Genomic DNA, 22463 nt, shown 5'->3' with positions numbered 1-22463 from the left:
CCGAATTTTCATCTATCGATTTTTGATTATTTTGCTGTACTTAATTCAAAAAAAAAAAAATAACCGTAGACTTGAAATGTTCACCAAATATTTATATTAACATTTTTCATGCATGATAAAATTTTCAAACTATTAATCTTTTTGAGTTATTTATAGCCAATAGCCATGATAATTTTTCTAATATTGTAAATTACTTCTCAGATAGAAATTCATAAAAGTCTTCTTTTCATAGAGTTAACATTTGAAATTTATAATAGAAGTTTTCCTATCAATTTTTCTACCTCTATCAAAAAAAAAAACTTCACCGGACATTTAAGCTAATTATAGCCATGAGGTATTTTCCATTTTAATAAAACGTTATTCCAAATATTAAATTTGATTATTTATACAAGTATACTAGGAATTAGGATGACATAACGTCTCCGCTCAAAATCGTTTTTTCGTATACAATGATTTATAATTGAATTCAAGTATAATAACACATCCATTACAATGACATGCTCGATAACTACTGTACAGCGGAGCGGTACCCACTTGTCACTTTTTTGTTATAATGATTGTCGTTCAAACAAGCGTATCCTACTTGTTTCTAAACAAATATATTATGTGACAATAAATACGCGACATACAAGTGTATACAGTGACTGTTTCAAAACATTGAACACTAAGTGCAAACGACACTGGTGACAAACAAACACCAACCATGCTGTCAAAACACTTACCAACGAAAGATATAAATATCATCATCGTTCATTATTAATGTAGGTTTAGTAAATTTTTTTTCAGAGATTTTTACGATGTAACTATGTAAGCATTTAACATTAACCACCGTTCGATCACAGGCTTAAGAAACTTGCGCGTACCTACTGCCATTTTATCATGTAAAATGAAAAATGAGTCAGTGATTTTTTTTTTTTTTTTAACGGAATAAAGTAAATTGGATAGTTATAAATTCCGAACGCGGACTAGTCTATATATGAGTTTTCTAAAAAAAAAATTCTCGTAAAAAATTGACGTTTTTTCAAATAAATTACTAAACTACGGCGTTAGAATATAAATCGATATGGTAAAATGTATATCTGATTCCATGAAAAACGGAATTAAATGACTTTCCACTTACTCATATTATGCATTTTTAACATCAAATATAATAGAATATAATAGAAAACCATTTTTCCTATTGTATTTCGAAAGAATAATATACTACTATGAATTACTTACGTCAAATAATTTTGTTATCTTACACTTATCATACACATGACGAACAAGCCAAAGGTGCGCCTTAACATATTCACAACGTGAACAACCATAATTTAAAAAGAAATCATATTGTATGGGCATAAAAAACAAAATGTAAAAAAATAATATACTTATTTCACAAAGAGAACTGATTAACTAATTTATCAATACCTGAAGTTGCATTTATTACTTATTAATAAATGTATTATTAAAATATCTAATTTATTTGTTATTATACGATATTATATACATATTAATATTATCAATATTACTAAGGTACGTCCGGTTGGGACAGGAAGTTCACCAAAAGAATGAAGTATTTTACATTTTAAATTTAATTTTCATGTTATCCGAATTTAATAACTTATAACTTCAGGTACCGAAAAACATTTATACAATTTAATTCCTTTCCATTGTTGTTTATTTATCAACATTTTGTTCACTGCCACTATTTTATGTTATATATACTTATAGATATGTTCTCACGTATTAAAATACATTTAAACAAGTTTTTGTTTTGTGTAGACATTACGTAAGTACATCAAACTTTTTCTTATTTATATTTTAACAATATCTCAAACAGATTCTAGAGAAGGCAGTATTATGACGGATATGTGAGTACAGTATTTATACCAACATCAGCATGTACCAACAACCGTAATTGTACAAGCACATGATAATAATAATATTATAATATACCAAGAGTGGGAATACACATGGCAAATAATAACTTTAAAACATACACTTTCAAAGAATATTTTATGAACAAACATATTTACACATGGATAAGGTTTTTAGTGGTGATGGGGTGTAAAAATCAACGAAATATGCGATTTTACATGGCATCAGTGTTTACTATTCAGCAGTAAGTCGGTAAAATACGAAATTACTGGTTGGGTACCTATACTAGCGCATTGTTTACAGGCAAGTACCGTACCTAAATTAAATAAAACCGTTTCCTTCAAACATAGAGAAAATTGATACGAGGTCAGCAGATAATATTTCAATTATCTTCGATACGTATAATATAATATGATATGTACTTACAGCTTAAGTTCTTCAGAATTTCGTTGCTGATTAAATTCTTACACTACGTAATATAACTGAGAAATTTATTGCAGTACAAGTGCATTCTTCTTTGATTTTTACAGGTTAGCAGATGATCCATGTTTGTTTCGTTATAAACAGATTTAATGTGTTATTGAAACTGTAATCGATGGTAACTCTATATAATATGACGATATTTACGATTGTCTCGTTTGAATGCATGATATTATAATAGGATTAGAGGGTAGGTACTGACAGAATAAAAAGTAACTTAACAGTGGAAATGTAAAAACCAAATTACTGATTAAAATATTGTTCATTGTTAACCAAAATTGGTAATGTCATAGTTTACGAATTGCTTACAATATTAATAATACATATTACATTAAATATGATTAATAATATTTAAAATCTATATATTAGTTGATGTATTTTTTACTCGTATTATTTAAATAACGTATACAAATTTAATTGAGATACGCTTAATGTAACGTTATTAATCAGCAATTTCCATTGACGTTTTAATTACCTATTCAATATGCGTCAGCGAAATAGAAACGATTTGCTGCCATATGGATAATGTCATAACAAAATTACACAACGGTGGATGGATCAAAGGATAAGACAGACATTTTGAAGTATAATTCTGAAACACTTAATTGCCCCACTTACGGAGTAGTCGCATTTATATACGACCACCTATACGACAAAGGATATATTTTGGGTAGTAGACTACTTCAGCCGAGGACCATTGGCTGGTAACCACTGCGTGGTTTGTGAATTAAACCGTGTCAAATACGTTGTCTCAAATACGGTTAACCCTTCTTTAGACCCTTTTAACGTTTGAGTCAGTTTTGTGAAACGCCCGAGTAACATGTTTTCGACAACAACTTAACCATGTTACATGTGCACACATCGCCTACAACTTCCAAGTGCGATTTTAATTGGTTTCTCAAACAATAAACATCGTGGTAAGAAAATAGCTATTTTATTAGTAGGTAGGTAGTTTAATAGAATTGAAGGATTTAAATATAGGTACTTCTAAAAACATAACAATAACCATGACTAAATAATATAGATATATAGATAGATAATTAGTCATGATAATAACAAGTAATAACAATCAATTTAATTATTGAATTAATTTTACTAACATTTAAAAACATTTATATTTTATAATCGCTAATAAATATTGATCAGTTTAATTCATAGCCCAAATATTTTACATTTATTTTATGTGATATTTTTTGTGGTTTTACCACAGCATTTAAATTAGTAGGTACTGTGAACTGCGGAGGTATACATTATTGTTTAACATTGCAAGCTTTGAATAAAATATATACTTTGATTGTATAAATTCAGTTAGTGTCTACCTAGTTACGAAAGACTTATGTTTCTTTAAATAAAAAAACTCTTGTAAATATTGCATATTATAATTTAAAACTTCATAGCCATCGTTTATTGTAATTTTCAACAAATTATGATAAAACAATATAGGTAAATAATTTGTTATAATTTAAATTCTAGGGCCACAATGGAAACAGAAAACATTGTAAGTAATTATTGCTCATAAAAACCAACTGATTTGTGCGAATTAATATAGACCTATAAAAACGACCATTTAAAAAATCCTAAAATTGAAACTAAAAAAAAGTCTGGATTTGGAGAAAAAGTTAAAAGAAAACAAAAATATAAACCACTTAACAAAAGAAATGTAGTGCCTACGAATACACTTTTAGAAAAATTAGAAGGACATACAAACATATACAAATATTTATACATTTAGAATATTTATTTAGTGGAATAAACGACAAATTTTTGTTTTGTATTTAACTATAATCAACAGTTCTAGACTCTGTTTATTATCTGAAAAGCAGACTATTTGTTTTACACAAAAAAAAAAAACATGAAGGCCAATCTGGAAAACTCTAGATGTTTAATCAAAGAGTCTCCTCCAGAAGTATATCTTTAATTAAAACGATGGAAAGAGTAATTAGTTTTACTTTTATTTTATTTTTTGCACGCCAAGGATCCTTTTTTTTTAATTTCAAACATTCATCAGAGACAACAGACATCAAAGAGCAGATAAAATAGGTTTTAAATCATTAGGCGAAGAATTTATGACGGAGAAAATTTCAAAATATACTCGTCTGCTATACATAAACATAAATTAAATCTAATCACAAACAAACGAGTGCAACAGAAACATGAAAATAATGTATTACACAAATTTAAATATGTATAATACATTAATACGCTTCCTAGTTTTATGTTTGTAAAAAATAAGGGCCAAACGAAACTCGTCGCCGCCACCACCACAACCACCGCAATAGTGCAATGTATAATATAATATAGAGCTGTATAATAGTAATAATTTTTCCTTCCCTGTTTGCACTCAAATAATACTATTTCAGCATATCGAAATATCTCGAAAATTTACACTGTGAAAAAGTTTCCACGAGTAGAGTTTATATACTGTTTTTTTTTTTTTTTACAATCCTGTTTACTACTATGCACCAGTCACGCACAGTCGGTGTAACAGCCAAAATCACGCGAGCCAATTACACTGTACCTCCGCCGCGGTAGTGCAACGTTAGGGTGGAAGGTGCAGATTCCCCGTTGTTTCACGATACGATTAGAGACCCTTATTTGTAAATCTAATCGAAAAAAAAAACAGAAAACAGAAAATAAATAAATAAATATTCGGAAAACCCTATACTTTACGAACATTCGGTTGCGGGGCAAAGTAATTTGTAAACTTTACGAGTATTTCGGCCCATTACGCGGTGTGATGTAATTATTTAAGTCCACCCCGCATATTATTTCATGGCACTGCGTTGCCACCGTGCCATTCAGTGGTTACGCTAAATAGCTGTGTAGGTATGCCTCTTGTATTCCCATTCCGTCATCGCGTCGACGTCTTTGCACGCCGAAACCACTGTTTATCGGTCTTGATCGGTAATTAAGCCTTATAACAGCAATAATATTATAACAACTACGCAATCACAACCACTGTGTGTATAAAGTATATACAAACATGTATGTATGTGTATGTATGTGTGTGTGCTTTGTGTGTGATTGTGTGTGGGTGGCTGGGTGGCTGTGTGGGTGTATCAGTGGCGCAACTGATTTTTTCCAAGAATAATATTACGAAACCATTACTATTGCCATAATGAAACATATTTTATAAATAAAGTCACAAACATCAATGGGTGCTTTTCTGTACCTAACCAATTATATTATAATTGTTACTACGTATACTTATTTTTAATACAAAAAAATATATAATATTTTGTACTAACTGTTTAAAAAAAAAATAATAATTCAAACCAGGGAAACTCAATCCACTGATAAGCAGGTCGTTGTAATGGATCATGGATGTATTAAATTTTAATTCAGTGATAAATCAAAAATCTTAAAAATGTATGGGAAACGATATAATATATTAATATGTACTTATGTATAAAACGTTTCTATTTCAAACGATATTTTATTATTTATTATTCCATTAATAGAAAACTATGATAAATTAAAATAATTGTAGTAATGTCTTAACTGCTATAAGTTGCTACGGTTAATATTTTTTGAATTACAATAAAACCATTAGATGAAAAATCGTTATTATTCAATTAAATAATCGTAGATATACAATTTTTTTAAAAAATTAAACTTGGTCTATAAAAAAAATTGTGCACAAGTATTTTTGATAGTGAAGAGGAACCTAGTTATTTATTTTCAGGCCTTAGTTCTGAGAATTAAAATTTTAATTTTTTTAACTACTGTAAAATCGGGTATCTTTGATAAATTTTTACTGTTTTATGATAATTTTACTTTTCATTTTATGGATAACTTCTGTAGTATTAACAATAAAACTCTCAAAATTAAATATTAGTTACAGCTAGTTATGATCAATAGTTTAACGTTTTAATTTTTAAATTTCTGATGTTATATTTTGAGATATCAATCTTTTTAATGTGTTATCAAAGTTACACAACGTAGTAGGCAACTTTGATACCTATATTTTTTAATGCGATATCAAAGTAACCCCATTTTATGAAAAAAAAATTAAATCATTATGGTACTCTGGTGAAAAAAAATATTATATGTGTATCAAAAATTTAAACACTGAATGCTTATAATAAAAATCTAATGATGTTTTTCTATATTTTGTAACTGCTCAAAACATATTATGAAAAATTGTGTAGGTAATAATTTTGCAACATAAGTCAATAATTCAAAATGTCTATAAATAGCACAAAAATACCCAAAATTATATTATGTCTATAAAATTCTAATAAAAAAATTTGGTAAAAATGCATTTAACTACGATTATTATTTTATTATTAGAACAAAAAAACCAAATCTTCTATTTTGTTCAAAATCAATTAAATATTCTCGTTTTTCCGTATTTTTACGATTATTTTGATAACTACTTTAGGAATTTTTAACTTTTACTCCTTCAAATATATGAGCTATTATATTAAAGCTACCAGAAACCACCCTCCGTGTTACAAATTTGAGCATTTTTACTGCTGTAAAGGCTATGAATGACATATAAATAATAATAAAAAAGACCACATAAATACATCATTGTAAAACCAATGCATTCATTGGATCCATCATAACATACAACTCAAATCCCAATATTATGATGGTAATCATAAGTATACTGTATTACTGTAAGTTATATAACTGTACCTATTAAGTAGTTCGTATAATACATTAATACTGTACAAAATGATCGATGTTTATGTAAACAAATTAAATTTACATTATAATAACAATAACATATGCAAATTATATAATATATTCAACGTAAATATGTGCCAAAAGTTGACTTTGGTCACTAATTTATCGTAACCATCGACATAATCTTGATAAAATTCATTAAGATGTTGAAGATCTATTCAACTATTAAGTGTCTTTCTAATATAAATGATTGTTTGGAGTATTGCCAGATCTTCTCTGTGATTATTAATTAAACAATCATTTATCGACTGTTTAGCTACTGAGTCCATGAATTGTATAAATTGACTAACTCTTTAATTTCTATTTAGGAGTTGTAGGCATAGCAATATTGCACACCTATATGTTGTTATCGCTTGGCTAGTCTCAGAGTTTTGATTTATACATCTTCTGCTCTTTAAATAAATTTAGAAAAACAAATCATTGCACGTAATTACAGATTCTAACATTCTGATAAATACTGCCAACTGTTGTTATTGCAATGACCACGTAAATTTATAAATATCATATCGACGGAATCAAAATATGTACTAAAGAAATATCAGAATAATTTTAGTTTTTGATTAATTTTTCAATATTATACGAAAGGAATGGGGGTGTTGTGTATTGCAGTGGTGTATGCGTGTGTGGTTAAATATAGTACAGTTGTAATGATCGCAATCCTAACCATATATAACTGTTGAATAACTCATAATATTTGATTGGCCTCAACAATCACATTTCGGATCTACGATAATTTCGAAAATAAAGACGGAAAACAAACCAGACCGATTTAAATCACAACTGTTCAAACTAAAAATAATTTTAAAAAAATATTTAAAATAGCTTTATAGGATATCAATAGTGAGTCATGTTTTGTCTATTATAAGTACTAACTATATAATAAGTAAGTATTGACTCGTTATGTAAAACACTTTGTATTTTATAGAATGAAAAAATAGATTTAGGTAAAAAACGCGAAAAGGTTATAAACTACTTACCAATAGGTACCTAATCATTATACACTCTTAAAAGTTAAAATGTGATCAAAGACAAGTTACTGAAAAAAATCGAGTAGGAGTGTAAGATAATTTTTGTAGTTTTTATTAGTAATTATGATAAGTAAATAAAATAAGCTTTTGCCATATAGGTAATCAGAACGACAAAATACATGGGTTAATGTAATAGGAATATAACAATGGCAGAATGTTATATAACGTAATATCAAAGTTTATTTAAATCGTTATTACAATCGATATAATAATAATATTAAGAGGTAGGTTAACCTACATAACAATTTTAATAGAATCCCCCTTATTTTTGCTTATTGAACCGAACATCACTTTTTTAATTTATTCCCGAATTAAAGAGTTCATATTTTATATTAGGTACTTAAAAAAAAAAACAAAAAACATATTTGATAAGTAAGTACACAACTATAGAGTAGCGTAGTCCATTTGTCGTCTTATAAACTAAAATACTGTCAAATTAGAAGTAAGAAGTTCAAACTTTTAAAGTTATACCTAAGAGAATTTTAATTTCGAGTAACAATAAATCATTTTAGTGGTCGCACATATCATAATTAAATTAATCAACCTTTCAAGTTTTGATAACTATTATACCTATATAGTTAATCACTACATACATAATACATTAATTATTGTAATAAGGTATACCCCCAAAGTTACTTTAATGCTATTGAAATACACATATTAGTACAAACACATAGATTTTTATCGAAATATATCAATAAATTGGAATCAGTAATGGTCTAAGTATAGAATATAATTCATCGAAATTGTATTGATATAATATAATAGTAGAAGGATGATAAATTACAGAGTGATACTATTTTTTACATTATAGATTTGTCAGCTAGATACTACCTATATGTTGGTTGATCTTTTGATTGTAATATCTATGGTACCATTATATCCAATACAAAATTATTTTTTCTATGCAAATACACTCTGGGAACCTAAAAAAACGTTCGTATCAAACTTATTACTGACCTGTATTGTACAATACGATCATGGCTAAAACTTTTTATTATTATTTTATATTTTTATTTCTTTTTTGATTATCATGCGCAGGGCTTAGTACCTATATATCATATTTCGGAGTCAGATGAATGATAATCTGACGGGTGAGCAGTCGGTGCAACCACCGTGAGAAGGGCACGAGTACATTCAAACTCTGCGTAATCGAAAATTCACGATACGTTGATTTGTGAAACTGGGAAATAGCCAATACGGGTGTTGTACACGTAGTTGTCTATAATATTATAATATCATGTACGATATCGCGTTCTGCAGTTATCACGTAGGTAATCGTTTCGTGTCACGCAGTGTTGGATCCTTATCACGGTTATTACCTATTTCGGTGTCAAATAATTGTAATACTAAATGGTAACGCTAAACATATATTATAAGACCTATAAAATATAAACTGTTTTCCAGTATCTCTATGCCGCTGTAAATTCTAACAGTTATTTCAACAATATATTTTATGTCATGATCATCAAAAAATACATTATAACATGTAACAAAACGGTTCGCATAAAGAGTATAATATAATGGGAATCGAAAAAATAAACATCACTAATTTTAAATAGATTAATTTTAATAAATGGATTGTTTTATTCATTTATAAAAGTAATAAAAGTAACTTTTAGGTGAATGAATGAAAAAAAAAATTTCAATTAAAATGAACTTTGTCATCTAGACAAACAAGTTGCTAAAAACATAAGTCACCAATCAATAAAATCTGCGATAGAATTTCACTACATACTTATAAAATGTAGGTACCCGCCAATATTGTATTTGTTTTATACTGTATAATAAATCTAGTATAAAAATCTAGGTCGTTCTAATTCCAATATTACATATGTCTGGATATAAGCAGATTTGGTAAATATTGTAAAATTTTTCATTTTTTTACTGTGACATAACTGTAAAAATTATAATTATTTAGCTATTTAGATTCAAATTTAATCAAAAAAAAAAAAAATGTTATGTTACAGTACCCATTTGAAAAAAAAAGTAAACTCTAGAGTCTAGGCCCTAGGGTTTGTGCATAAAACTAAATATTTGAGAAAAAAAAATAACACAAGTAATTTTGAAATAATATCTTTTTGTTGAAGGACGTTAATAAACTCACTCTATATACCCAGTACATTCTATGCTATATGGCATATCATTTTTTTTCTATTTTTTTTTTTTAGAGTACAAAAAAGAATACCTATATAATATATTATATACAATAGGTAATATGGGGGGGGGGGGTACAAGTATAGATGTCTAGACGATATGATTGAAGGGGGAGGGGGGTCCAATGACCCTACTAATAATTCTAGGTTTTTTTTATTTTAATTTTATGAATATTATTTTTTAAATCAGAAATATAGGTATTAGATATTAATGTACCTACCAATGATGAAATAAGATTTTCATAGCGAATCAAACAGTATTGTTATTATAATATAAATTTAACTTTAATGGTTGATATAATTTTGATAAAAAACATTCGAAAACGAAGTATACATTATGATTAATATCATCATAAATGTTGTAAACTAACTTCAAACATTTTTGACTTTATCATGTAAGTAATAAATTAATTTTGTCATAAATTATAAAAAAAAATGCGTACAAAATATATGATATCTAAAAGTTAAAATAGTGCCTATTGCATTAACGCCCTATATTAAGTTTATGCTAATTTTTATTTATGTACATTAATACATTCAAACATTGCATATAGTTAAAATTGGTCTGTTAAGCCTAGCTATTGCCACAAAATAATATTCAAGTTAAAATTATTTCAAACTGTTCCATTATGAGGTAAATCGTACCTACACTACTCGAAATATATTATAATAAATATGTATTACAATAACATACAGAAAATAGTAATTTCAACTACTTGCACCTAATCATGCATAATCTTATATGAATCTAAAATCGAATTATGCTTATGTTACACAACATTAATCCTTTCTACTGTTTTGTATTAACTAAATTCACTCGAAATAAACATTAAAAACGTACAAACAAAACACGAAATAGGTATTTAGGTTATATAATTAGCTAGGTATACTCCAGATATTTCGTAATATATTATTATACGTGTTATGTGTGTGGAAATCAAAATATTAGTATAGGTTGGTTGTTGGTATATGTAGATGGTTAGCATGCTATATAACTTTAAACATAAAAAAAATATTTATTGATTGATGTTATAATCTGATAATAAAACAAAGAAACTACACTGACCGACGGCTGTAGTTTTATGAGAACAATAATTATAACAGCTTAATATATATGTACCTACTCGTATTAATATTTTTAAAATAATGATTTCTGTTCATTGGTATTTAAAAAATAATAATCCACATTATTGTTCAATAATAATACCTACTTAAGATATCAACATGAGGAATTTTTATATTAATTGTTGTGCTAGTAGGTATTGTTATCGCGAATAAAAGATCAAAAATTACACCCACTCATTTGTTTAAAGGTATAAAAATGTATGTTTAAAATAATTCAAAATATTCCAGTTTCACAACTATATTTAAGAGATTAAATCTTTATATCGGTTTGACGATATAAGCTATTTTTATGTACATACACATAAATTCATATTTTAAAATATATACATTAAACACATTATTAAATCAGTTAATCACTATAGTTACCTACAATAAGACCATAGTACACTAAACTTATGTTTGCATAATTCATTCACGTTGGAATGTCTGTCATTTCTGAAATTCATAAATAACCATCCAGCGTATTATTTCATAGAAAATTTAGAATGTTATGCATCCGCTTTTCAAAATTTAATTTATTCATTCGGAAGGAAATGCATTTAAAAAAAAAATTACGTACATTTATATATTTTTATTCCGATTTGTTATTACATCATTCTGACACATGAATTAATCTTATTACATATTCTGGTTAGGAGTATATACTAACTTTACCCGCAATAACTTGCTCGTGAATACGACCTAGCTATGTTGAGAAGTGCCACAGTTATTTTAAACGAGTCTTAAATTGAGTTACCCGTACAATAAATTACGAAACTATTGATATTTAGGTATTCCGATATTCGGCTGAGTGTTTCGTTTTGAAAGTTGTGCTTCAAAACCAAAGTCGACAAAAGGTCTGCAGATAATGTAAGCGCGTCATTGCAAAAATATAACCACATATTATATTTTGTATCAAGCACAAAATTACGCTTTGACGTCGATGGTCAAATTAAATATATTATTATACTCGGTATTAGACACGTTGTAGTCAGTAAGGATTTATAGCTTTGGAAATTTGAGAACAGACACGCGCCAATTAGAAGTTGAAAAGTAGGAGTGTAGCCGTGTAGGTTGTAGGATTGCGGTGGTTGGAGGAGAGTGGACTATGACAGGAAACTGCGTCACCATGAGTCTGCAGCGTTTCGGTCGGAATCTAATACCTTCACGCGTAAGTACGTTTCCAGGGAGTGTGTAATAGACACGCGTCCGCCACGCGTTTTCTAGTCTTATTAGTTATTAACATATGTGCTTAATATATATATATATACCTATATATAGTAAAGACTAAAGAAGCAATCGAAAAAAAAAATAATAATAAAAATAAAACATAAACACTGCACGTATGGTAAAAATTTCAAATGAAACACGTCGTCGTCGTTGTCCGACTCGAAATGCGCGACGATGTGCGTTTTGGGGATTTGAAAAAATACATATATACACCTATATACGTGTATACAGAATGTGTATATGTGTGTGTGTGTGTTTATATATATATATGGGGTCTGAGTGTATCCCTATTAAAATGGAGAGAAAAACTTTGGTACCGCCACCGCCGCCTGCCACCCGTTTATTGCCGTCGAATCATAAAAAATCCTGCTGAATTTTCAGCTCGTTAACCCGTCCTCCACCCATGGAACGTCTGTACAGATACCACCGTCATCGTTCGTTCGTTTTTTTTTGCCACCCACTACCCGCACCAAGGTCGTATTCGACTTTTCCCATCGGTGGCGGCGTTTATTCTCCGGACGTGTTCTGCTTACCGTGAGCAATGATCTCGCCGGCCTCTCGGGTCCAATAGTTGATCGACTTGGGATGCGCTTCGGACAAACACTCGAGAGTCAGTGATTGGCCAATGAATGCTCCGATCAGCTGGTTTTGGATCCATATCATCGGCGGGACTGTGGACACAAGTGGACGATGAGTTTAATATGGTATTATAATAATATTATTATTTATTACTATGGCTCCGATTTATATTTCTTATTCAGTCTTTTAGAACATAAAATATTTCGATATAATATATATAGGTATCAGTTGTATAATCATAGTTTGAAACCCAGTACAATTTCAGGGGGGTCTGACATTTTTATCAATGTGAGCCATGGGTCTTTGCTCCCACACAACTAAAAAAACTGTATTTTGGGGGGGAGGGGAGGCTAATGAAATATTTTGGGGATGAGAGGGGGCTTAGCTCAACTTTACCCACGAATAAATGGACAAATATAAAATACGGCAATATAATATATCACTGTATCTTAGTTCTATATAGAGTAACTCATTTCACGGTAAATCGTTATCGGTGTAGCTCACTTTGTGAGCTAATTCCAACGAGATGGGCAATCCGTCTCTGGAAATTGGAAAATAGTATATAATATATGACACTTGGAATATTTTCAAACGTGGTTTGAATTACTCTCTGAACTTTCCTGATATATCTAAGAGTATATAAGCTATATGACAACCACCCTTTGCCTTTTTTTGTGCATTTTAATAACAAACAATTAACTAAATATTATTTTTTTTTTATTCAAAAGAACCCCATTGCAACGCAAGGCTATACCTTCCATTTTTTTTTAAACAATGTTCTACATCTACCTAACCAATTTGGCAACCTTACATATATACATAAAAAAATAATCAGAGTTTCGTGAGTCAAATAAAATTCTAAATTTGAGCCACCCAAACAGGATAATAGGATGTAATAATAGGATTGACTCATTGATGAATATGTGTGAACAATTTGGCGTTAATTGGTTCAATAGTTTTCAAGTCTATGAGCCCCATACAAATATATTTTAATTTTTATATGTTATTATTTAATAATATGTAATAATAAGTATAAAACATTAAAAATATCTGAATAGTCTATAAATACTGCTTAAACATTTAAAATGTAAAATATGTAAATAGTAAATATAAAAAGACGATAAAATGTGAGATAAAACTTATTTCGTTCAAAATATTTTTAAAAATACAAGAATTTAACATATTTTCTTGTCAAAGCTGATACATTTTTTTTAAATATGAAACAACAGTAATATTATGTATTTACCATAGCTATTATAAATCCTTATAAATATTAAATACCCCGTTCATTTTGTATTATTTTTTGGACAACACAAAACAATGGCATAGAGTGGAAACGCGTGGGGTGAATATTATTATTATTATAAAGCTGTAATGTAATGTAATACATCGACTTTACTCACAGTTCACCACCAGCATAATCCGTTTGCTGACCGATGGCGGTACCCCGTTTGACGCTATGCACAGATACGCTCCCATGTGAGAGCGACTGATCCGTGTCAGATTCAGAACTGGCCCTTCGACGCTGTGCACTGTAACAAACAAACACAAAAACGATAACGTTTATAATATCTCTACAATTGTATGTTATACGCATCACTTTTTGGTCTTAAACGAGTATTATAACTCTATTCTTCTGTGTTTGGTCAGGTTATCATACGGAGGGAATTTGAGGTGAACAATGATTTAAACCTGAGCATTAAACATATGGATGTGGTTTGATGTTTAAAACCAAGTTAAAATAACGAGTTATCAACCTACAACGTCTTTAATAATCTTATGACTTTTCAAAAACGTATACTCGTTATTCTTGTGATGTATAATGATGATAAGTACCATGTTATTAATTTAAAACTGTGTTAATAAGTTATATCTACATTGAAAATAACATTATTACTAATACAACTTAAAAGGTAAGTCGAAATATTTTGGTCGTCGTAAAACACAGTATTAAAAGTATTAGAATATAATGTGGCAAAACAATATTTATATTTTAAATGCTTAAACTACACCAAAACACGGGAAGTTTTTATACGAACCCTGCAATCTCAACCCAACATGCACTTGATAAAGAAAGCACAGAGCCAGTTAAACTTTTCTTCAATATAAAAAATAAATTATTATAATAAGACTACAGTAAAAGAGTACAATCATGAATTTTGGTTAGGTACATATTATATACATGTTTAAAGTGTCGGGAATAACTGAATTGTGAAGGCTCTCAGTAGTATACCACACAACCACCCTGGCAGATTAAATTAGTAAATCTCTATGCCAGGACCTACTGATGTCTCTGGGGTTCATTGAGGATTGTGTGGGAGGAGAGTCGATTAATAAGTGGGTTATGACGGTGGTATTAACTTTGAATGAAATGATAAATAATCACCTGGTGTCAAAGAAAAGGCGATAAAGGTTGACAATATTAACTTAACAAAACTGTAAATAATTGAATTAAAATTGTTTTTTTTTCAAGTGTTACTTATTAAGTCTTATATTTTTAATTTTAAAGGTACTCAAACATGATAATGTTGGGCTCAGGGCCAAACCATTTTAGGGGCCCATAAACATAATCAAAATATTGGTGACCCACAAATAAATATATTTCAGAGATACATTATTTTTTTACTTTATATGTAGGTATATTTTATATCATTATTTAAATACTTTTTTTATAAAATGTAAGTGTTTAAACAATGGACATAATATACATAATAAATTACAAATATTATTGTATGAATGCGTTCATTATTCTAGGTAATATTTAAAAGTTAACATCAAAAACAGCTTTATAATTTATAGATAAATCTATAATACCTAGTAATAATGTTTGAACCATAGTAAATTCGTAATCGACGGTATTCACCGTACTCGGGTATTCCTATAAAATATAAATCCCATTTCCTTACCAATTATCACCTTGCTAAAAATAGACGACATTACGATAGCATAATAATAATAATAATAATAATAACATATCCACTATCGATATATTATAGAAATATGGCCTATACACCTAGTAAACGTTAATTATGTATTTTATTAAAATATTTCTGATTTAATAATAATAAAAAAAATGTACTATCCACCAGGGGCCCCATTTTTTTTGTTTTGATATCCGTGTGGATGACCCCTTCTGCCTCCCGCTTAATCCGGGCTTGAAGGAACTACATACTACTATAGTAAGTTGTTGTTTTAGTCATAACAGATAAAAAACAAATATAGCTGCATATTAATTTTTGGCTACGCAGTCCGTAGAGAATAATAACATAAGAGCTCGGGGACTATATATTAATAATATGTGTGTATAGTGAAGCGTATAGCAAACACTAGAGAATAGTTCAGTTACAAAATAACGAGGCCACCTTCGACGGTGACCATTACAAGTCTTTAGTCAAGTAAAAGGGTATTACCTGATGCACTATTGTACACATTCTTCGTTTTCTTAATCCTAAACAAACGACCACGCGAGCGCTCTAACTTCAAAATGCTATCGTATGGTAATAATTATCATATTGTCAGACCTGTTCGAAACTGCAACGTATATATTTTTTTGTAATGTGTATTGTATAAACAATACGTCCATTTGAGGGAGAATATACGTTTATCGACCGTGTCGTATAAAAATTTAAAAGTCAGGCTAACAAAATATAAATGTACGTTCATGGGCGACACACTATTTTTTCTACATGCACACACACACACACACACACATACATACACATATACACAGTTACACGCACTTAGGAATAACGCTCCCACTATACACGAACGCATCGCAGTTAATAAGTTGGTTTAAGCGTTCGAATTTACCGATCATTTTAACGTATTATTTTTGTATTTTGTTGAAGTTATATTATGTAGATAGGAGGTAGAAATCAAAATGGTTAAAATTTGAATATGGTTGTAAACATTTGAAGAATACGTCTAAATTCAGTATTTAAGTGTGTTAGTAATAATTACTATTGTGGAGTCTTAACATAGTAGTAATCGATTGTTAACGATATTATCTTTAAACGTATAGGCATACGGTATCAATTTGTTAGCTAGTTAGGTACTATTTTACTGTATGCCTACTCGTGATAAAAGTTGAGCAACATCGCGAATTTGAGAAATTTATCTTGGGGCCATTGCTTTTGGACTATGATTATTAAAAAGTGTTAATCGGTACATAAGTAATAATGTTGAATCAGAACAAGTAGCTGAGAACTTTTAACTTATATTCTTCCTCGGTTAAGTTGTTTATACATAAATATTTAACTCCTAACTATAGATACCTACTTAATAAATTTAATTCATCAACAAAACTTAAATACATTTTTTTAACAACTACGTTTCTAATTTAATATTAATACTCTAGATAAATATTATATTTTTGTATTTAATACTATACCTACGTCTGTACTTATAGTTAAAACTTAAAAGTAATAATATCTTTTAGTTTCATCGCTCAGGGAAAAAACGTATTTTTTTTTATCGCGGATGAGGCCAACTTAAAGGTGTAATTAGTGTTGCGTTTTAAAAACATGTGTAAACAAACCTAATACCACTATCTTGTGGTTATTTTCGTGATACATAGGTATATCTTTACATTTGTTATGTTGGTACTTTCATTCATGTTCCATTTTCCCAATTGATAAACGTTTAGGGGTGTTATATAACACCCTTTACGGCTTTACCCTCTTGGTAACGGCATTGCGCGCACATATACTGAATCTGAAGTCATTCACTACACACATTACCTAATTGTTCTAGCAATAATTGTAATAATTATTGTTGTCATGACTCATTCGTGGATAGTGTATAAATGGATTGAGTTCAAACTTATTGAATTAATAAACTGTCATATTATTATTAGACGAGCGTATAGTATCTCTGTTTGACGGGTCGACGGCGATGACAAGGCGCCTCACATAGTATATATATATATATATATAAATGAAGGTATATGAATACTAGTAACGGACTTTGACGACACCGACAACGAAGACGCGACCGTGGCAACCTCTGCTGCACCCTCGTTAGAACCACTCGACGGGAGAGCTGATACTTGACCCCGTCGCACGTAAAAAGCCGACCATCTCTCTTTTTTTTTCTTTTTTTTCCATCCGTTTGATTGACAATCGAAAGCCGCGCCCGCCATTATTGCCTCTCGTCGAAAATATAACAATATATATTATATATACATATATATATATATATATAGCTATATAATAATATTATTATGTAGTTGCTTATATAGATATACGTGTTGCTCCATTATATCGTACCACGGCGTTTGCGGGTTCGGCTGTTGCAAACGATTGAACCATCGTTGACGTTTTGTTCCTTAATTTTTTTATTATTATTATTAGTGTTGGGGTATTAATTTGTCTTTTTCGTGGGGTACGCTGTGAGTTAAGACGTGTACACAGTAATTAATAACATTATATATTATATAGCCGTGTGTAGTTTTTTAATTGTGGTCCACTCAGTTTTTCCATCATGTGTTTTCCAAAAATTTGTTTTAACACAGTATATAGTTTAGAAAAAAATCTAATACCTATTCTATGGTGATATTTTTATGTTTTTGTGCCCAAAAAAAGGTATTGAAAACTAGTCATAATTTTTTTATTTATTAATACGCATTTAAAGTTCAGACTAGCGAAGTAATGGACCGCAAATTTATCGGGACTTGAAATTTTTCTCATCTATTAATTTTAGCGTTTTAATTACATCGTACCATATATAAACATTTTATTACGACCTACGTGACGGTGATAAATGCTTAGTGCTTAGTGCCAAACTCCTTCATTAAAATTTTTATTTTTTTTTTGCTGGCGTAAAATACATTTAACAAAATCTATGTTTATTGATACTATATTATTATAAGCTTTGACATAAAAAAAATTATAAGTAATGCTATAACCATCATGAGCTCGATCAAAAAATAATATACAGGTAGTATGAACATTATTTATGATTACAAAATGCATAACATTAACAACATAAGTAAATTTAAAAAATCCACTTTTATTATGATTTGATTTCTAACAAAACATCTAAATAATCTCTGAAACCTCCAGTTTGGATGAGGTATTAAAATTAATTATTTTTGTGCCTATGTTTTTCTTTGAGACAAAAAATAATTATAATTAGACAATATTATAGACAAGGATTACATTTAAATAATCAATACGTCATGTTTATATTTGTATGTAATAACCTTAATTGGTATTTAAATAATATAAATTTATTAGAAAATGCGGTTCATTTCACTATCATGATACCCAATGGCTAAGAGTCAAATATTGAAATATTGCACCAACATAAAACATTTAAACAAACATTTCTCGTTATGTATACCAATTAAATGGTTACTGTATTTTCTATAACAATTGTCACTGCATACAAGTTCAGGACTAGTATCGATGTAATTTGCTCAATTTACTACGCTTTACTGCAGTCATTAAAAAATAACATAATAAAACCTGATAAAAATATCATTAGAAATAATTAATTTTCCATTTCCTCGTATTAATTACAAGTTTGAAATACTGAAATGTATAATTATTATGTCTATAGTAATAACGAATATTTTTATTTTTACACAACAATATGACATAAAGTCTGTTTTAATCGTAATTATGAATATGATGGCTATTAAGTAAAGTTATTTAATTTATTTTAACAATTTCTCTATAATATCCGTTATAACAACGTTAAAGGTAAATAATATGTATTTTGGATGAGACTACACTAGCTGTATAATAATTGTTGTCATAAATCTTCTATTTTTTTTTTCATCAAAACATCGATAAACATGTATAATACATAGATAAATATGTTCAACAATGTGGTAGTCATAGACCATAGTAAATATTGTAAGATTCGTGAGTAGCGTGGCATGAAAAAGTTACCCATTGGTAATAACTCATAATTATTTATTTATTCGTTTAATATGAATCTCGATTCCAGTTCCATTGTCACTGTCGAAGAGGGTTACCGCTTAATGAGGAATATAAATAGGGGCTATATTTTTTTAATTAATGGGTTAGTGTTGGCGATTAATTTGGAATGAAAACGTTTGTAATGAAGTTTAGCAAGGTCATTAACAGAAATATAATTTAAAATCTGTAGATCTTTGTGTAATGTTATATTAGTAAAATACCATGGAGCACTACTAATCACACAATGGGCGTCTATTGGGAAGTTTACTGCTTAGATTGGTTGAGCGTTAGCTGGGCCCCGAATTTGTATACCATTTGATATAATATGTAGGTACGATATTATATGACCAAACTGGTCTGATCACAGCAATGGGGTTGCAATATCAACTCATAGTATAATTTTACTCCGGTATTTGTGGAAATAGTGATTCTTACTTATCATAAAATAATTGTTTAATGTCAATCAAAAAACAACAATCTTGAACAAAAAATAAAAAACACCCTCATTAATTAATCAAGTATAATATTGAGAATGAAAGTAAAATGGGATACCATCCTTTTTTCTACCCTTTATATAATATACAACGAGTACGATTTTGTGACGAAATTATATTTTACTATTACAATATTAGATAATGTGACTGAAATGTTTCACAGGCACTATGCATTTAGGTATTTTATTACTTATATCGTTACCTAGTCAAAACTTAAAGCTTGCGTATGATTTGTGTTAGTCAACTACTCGACTGCCCTAAAAATTATACGAAACGACGAAACTGATTCCTTGAATAGTGTAAATTATGTAACTGTATAGTATATACTATCAATATGAATAGTATGATCAAATGATAGCCCAGTATCTAACATCAATCGTGAACGAAAAATATGGGATTAAACTTCTCTGAAATGTAACAAATTAATATGGAATCACAAACCTCGTAAATAGTACAACTTGCTCCTTGGGCAATTTTTGTATTTGATTTATTTCGAGTAATAACTTTTTTCTTCTAGAATATTATTGACATTCATCAACAATTTGAAATCAAAACTATAATCACTATCATATAGTTGAACATTCTTAATTTTTCATCGATCACGTCTTAATCAAATATTTTTGAGATTTTAAAAACATCTAGATAACGTACAACTTTGTGAAAAATATATCCTATATGTGTTACCTAATTTTCTAATGGCTTGTTTGACATGATTAATTAATGTTATATGCTATAGATTCCTACATTTGAAAATAATCTTGTGTTATTTATTTATTTTTTATTCAGTGAATAAAACTGCATGACATTATTCCAATAAATAGTTTGATGGATATTAAAGATGCCTACTAGTTTTTTAAATACATTTTTAAATGAATATAAAATATTATAAAAATTAACTAAGTTCATACTACCGCTACCATACATGTCTTGTTTTATGATAATGCATAGAAAAAAATAATGATATGGACACTTGCCATACCATGCCCTTTAATTTAAATAGGTATATTTAACATTAGGTAATTTTATATTTCAATAATTATAAAATAATAATTACATATTCTTGCAATGGACATAATCAAATTGGCCATAATTATATAACATATTTTTAGTATAATAATATCGTACATAAATATTTATGAATCAAACAAATGACCTATTATAGCCAATAATATGATATACGACTATAAAATCAACGTTAATAACTCGTTCATCGTATATTTAAAGGTTATTTTCAAACATATCAAGTACAAAACATAAATTTATTTTACTTCATTGGAATAATTTCATATAATACGCAAGTCATAAACTCTAAAGTAATTTAACCCTAACCAACCACATATTGTTTCTAAGCACAAAATAACGAGAATTGGATTACATACAAAACATATGTATTTTTTATCGTATAGATAGTAATGAAAAATGTGCAATAAGATAAATGAGTTTACTGATGAACGCATAGATTTGATGCAAGGTTATAAACATTACACGATCATGTTATGTGTATTATATATAAAAATAAAAAATGAAATGGCTCCGGTAGTTATGGGTTATGTTAAATATTCATACACTCGAGCATTAATACAATATGCACATAACGGGCCATAAGTTTTCCGGTTATCAAAGTTCATATAGGTCATAATTAAATAAATAAATAAAAATAAATAAAAACATCATACTCACTCCGGACACTAACCGGACGTCAGATTCGTTTTGTTTCGTTTACCCACCCTCGGGGTCTCGGAAATAGGTGTGGGAATAACGGCAAAAGCGAAAAACCCAATGGCCTTTGCATGCATGCTATTCGACAACATGCATACATGTATAATATAATATACACACGCCGCGTATCGCCGCTGAGATTACCGCATTATGTATATAGAGAGGTGTATCGCAAGCCCTCCGGACGATCCG

General features: G+C 29.0%; 1 protein-coding gene across 1 annotated transcript in view; it reads right to left on the bottom strand.

Annotated features, from left to right (window-relative positions):
* The window catches only part of LOC100162825 (neurotrimin-like), a 244680-nt gene that overhangs the window by 43769 nt on the left and 178448 nt on the right, over positions 1–22463 (bottom strand). The window contains exons 5-6 of the mRNA XM_029489793.1: positions 14536–14664; positions 13087–13224 (exon numbers count right to left, since the gene is read on the bottom strand). Of these exons, the coding sequence (XP_029345653.1) occupies positions 13087–13224; positions 14536–14664 (267 nt within the window). The remainder of the gene's footprint in view (positions 1–13086; positions 13225–14535; positions 14665–22463) is intronic.

This window comes from Acyrthosiphon pisum, chromosome A2, assembly GCF_005508785.2.
Source record: "Acyrthosiphon pisum isolate AL4f chromosome A2, pea_aphid_22Mar2018_4r6ur, whole genome shotgun sequence".
NCBI lineage: Eukaryota > Metazoa > Arthropoda > Insecta > Hemiptera > Aphididae > Acyrthosiphon > Acyrthosiphon pisum.
This window is presented reverse-complemented; position numbering and strand designations above follow the sequence as displayed.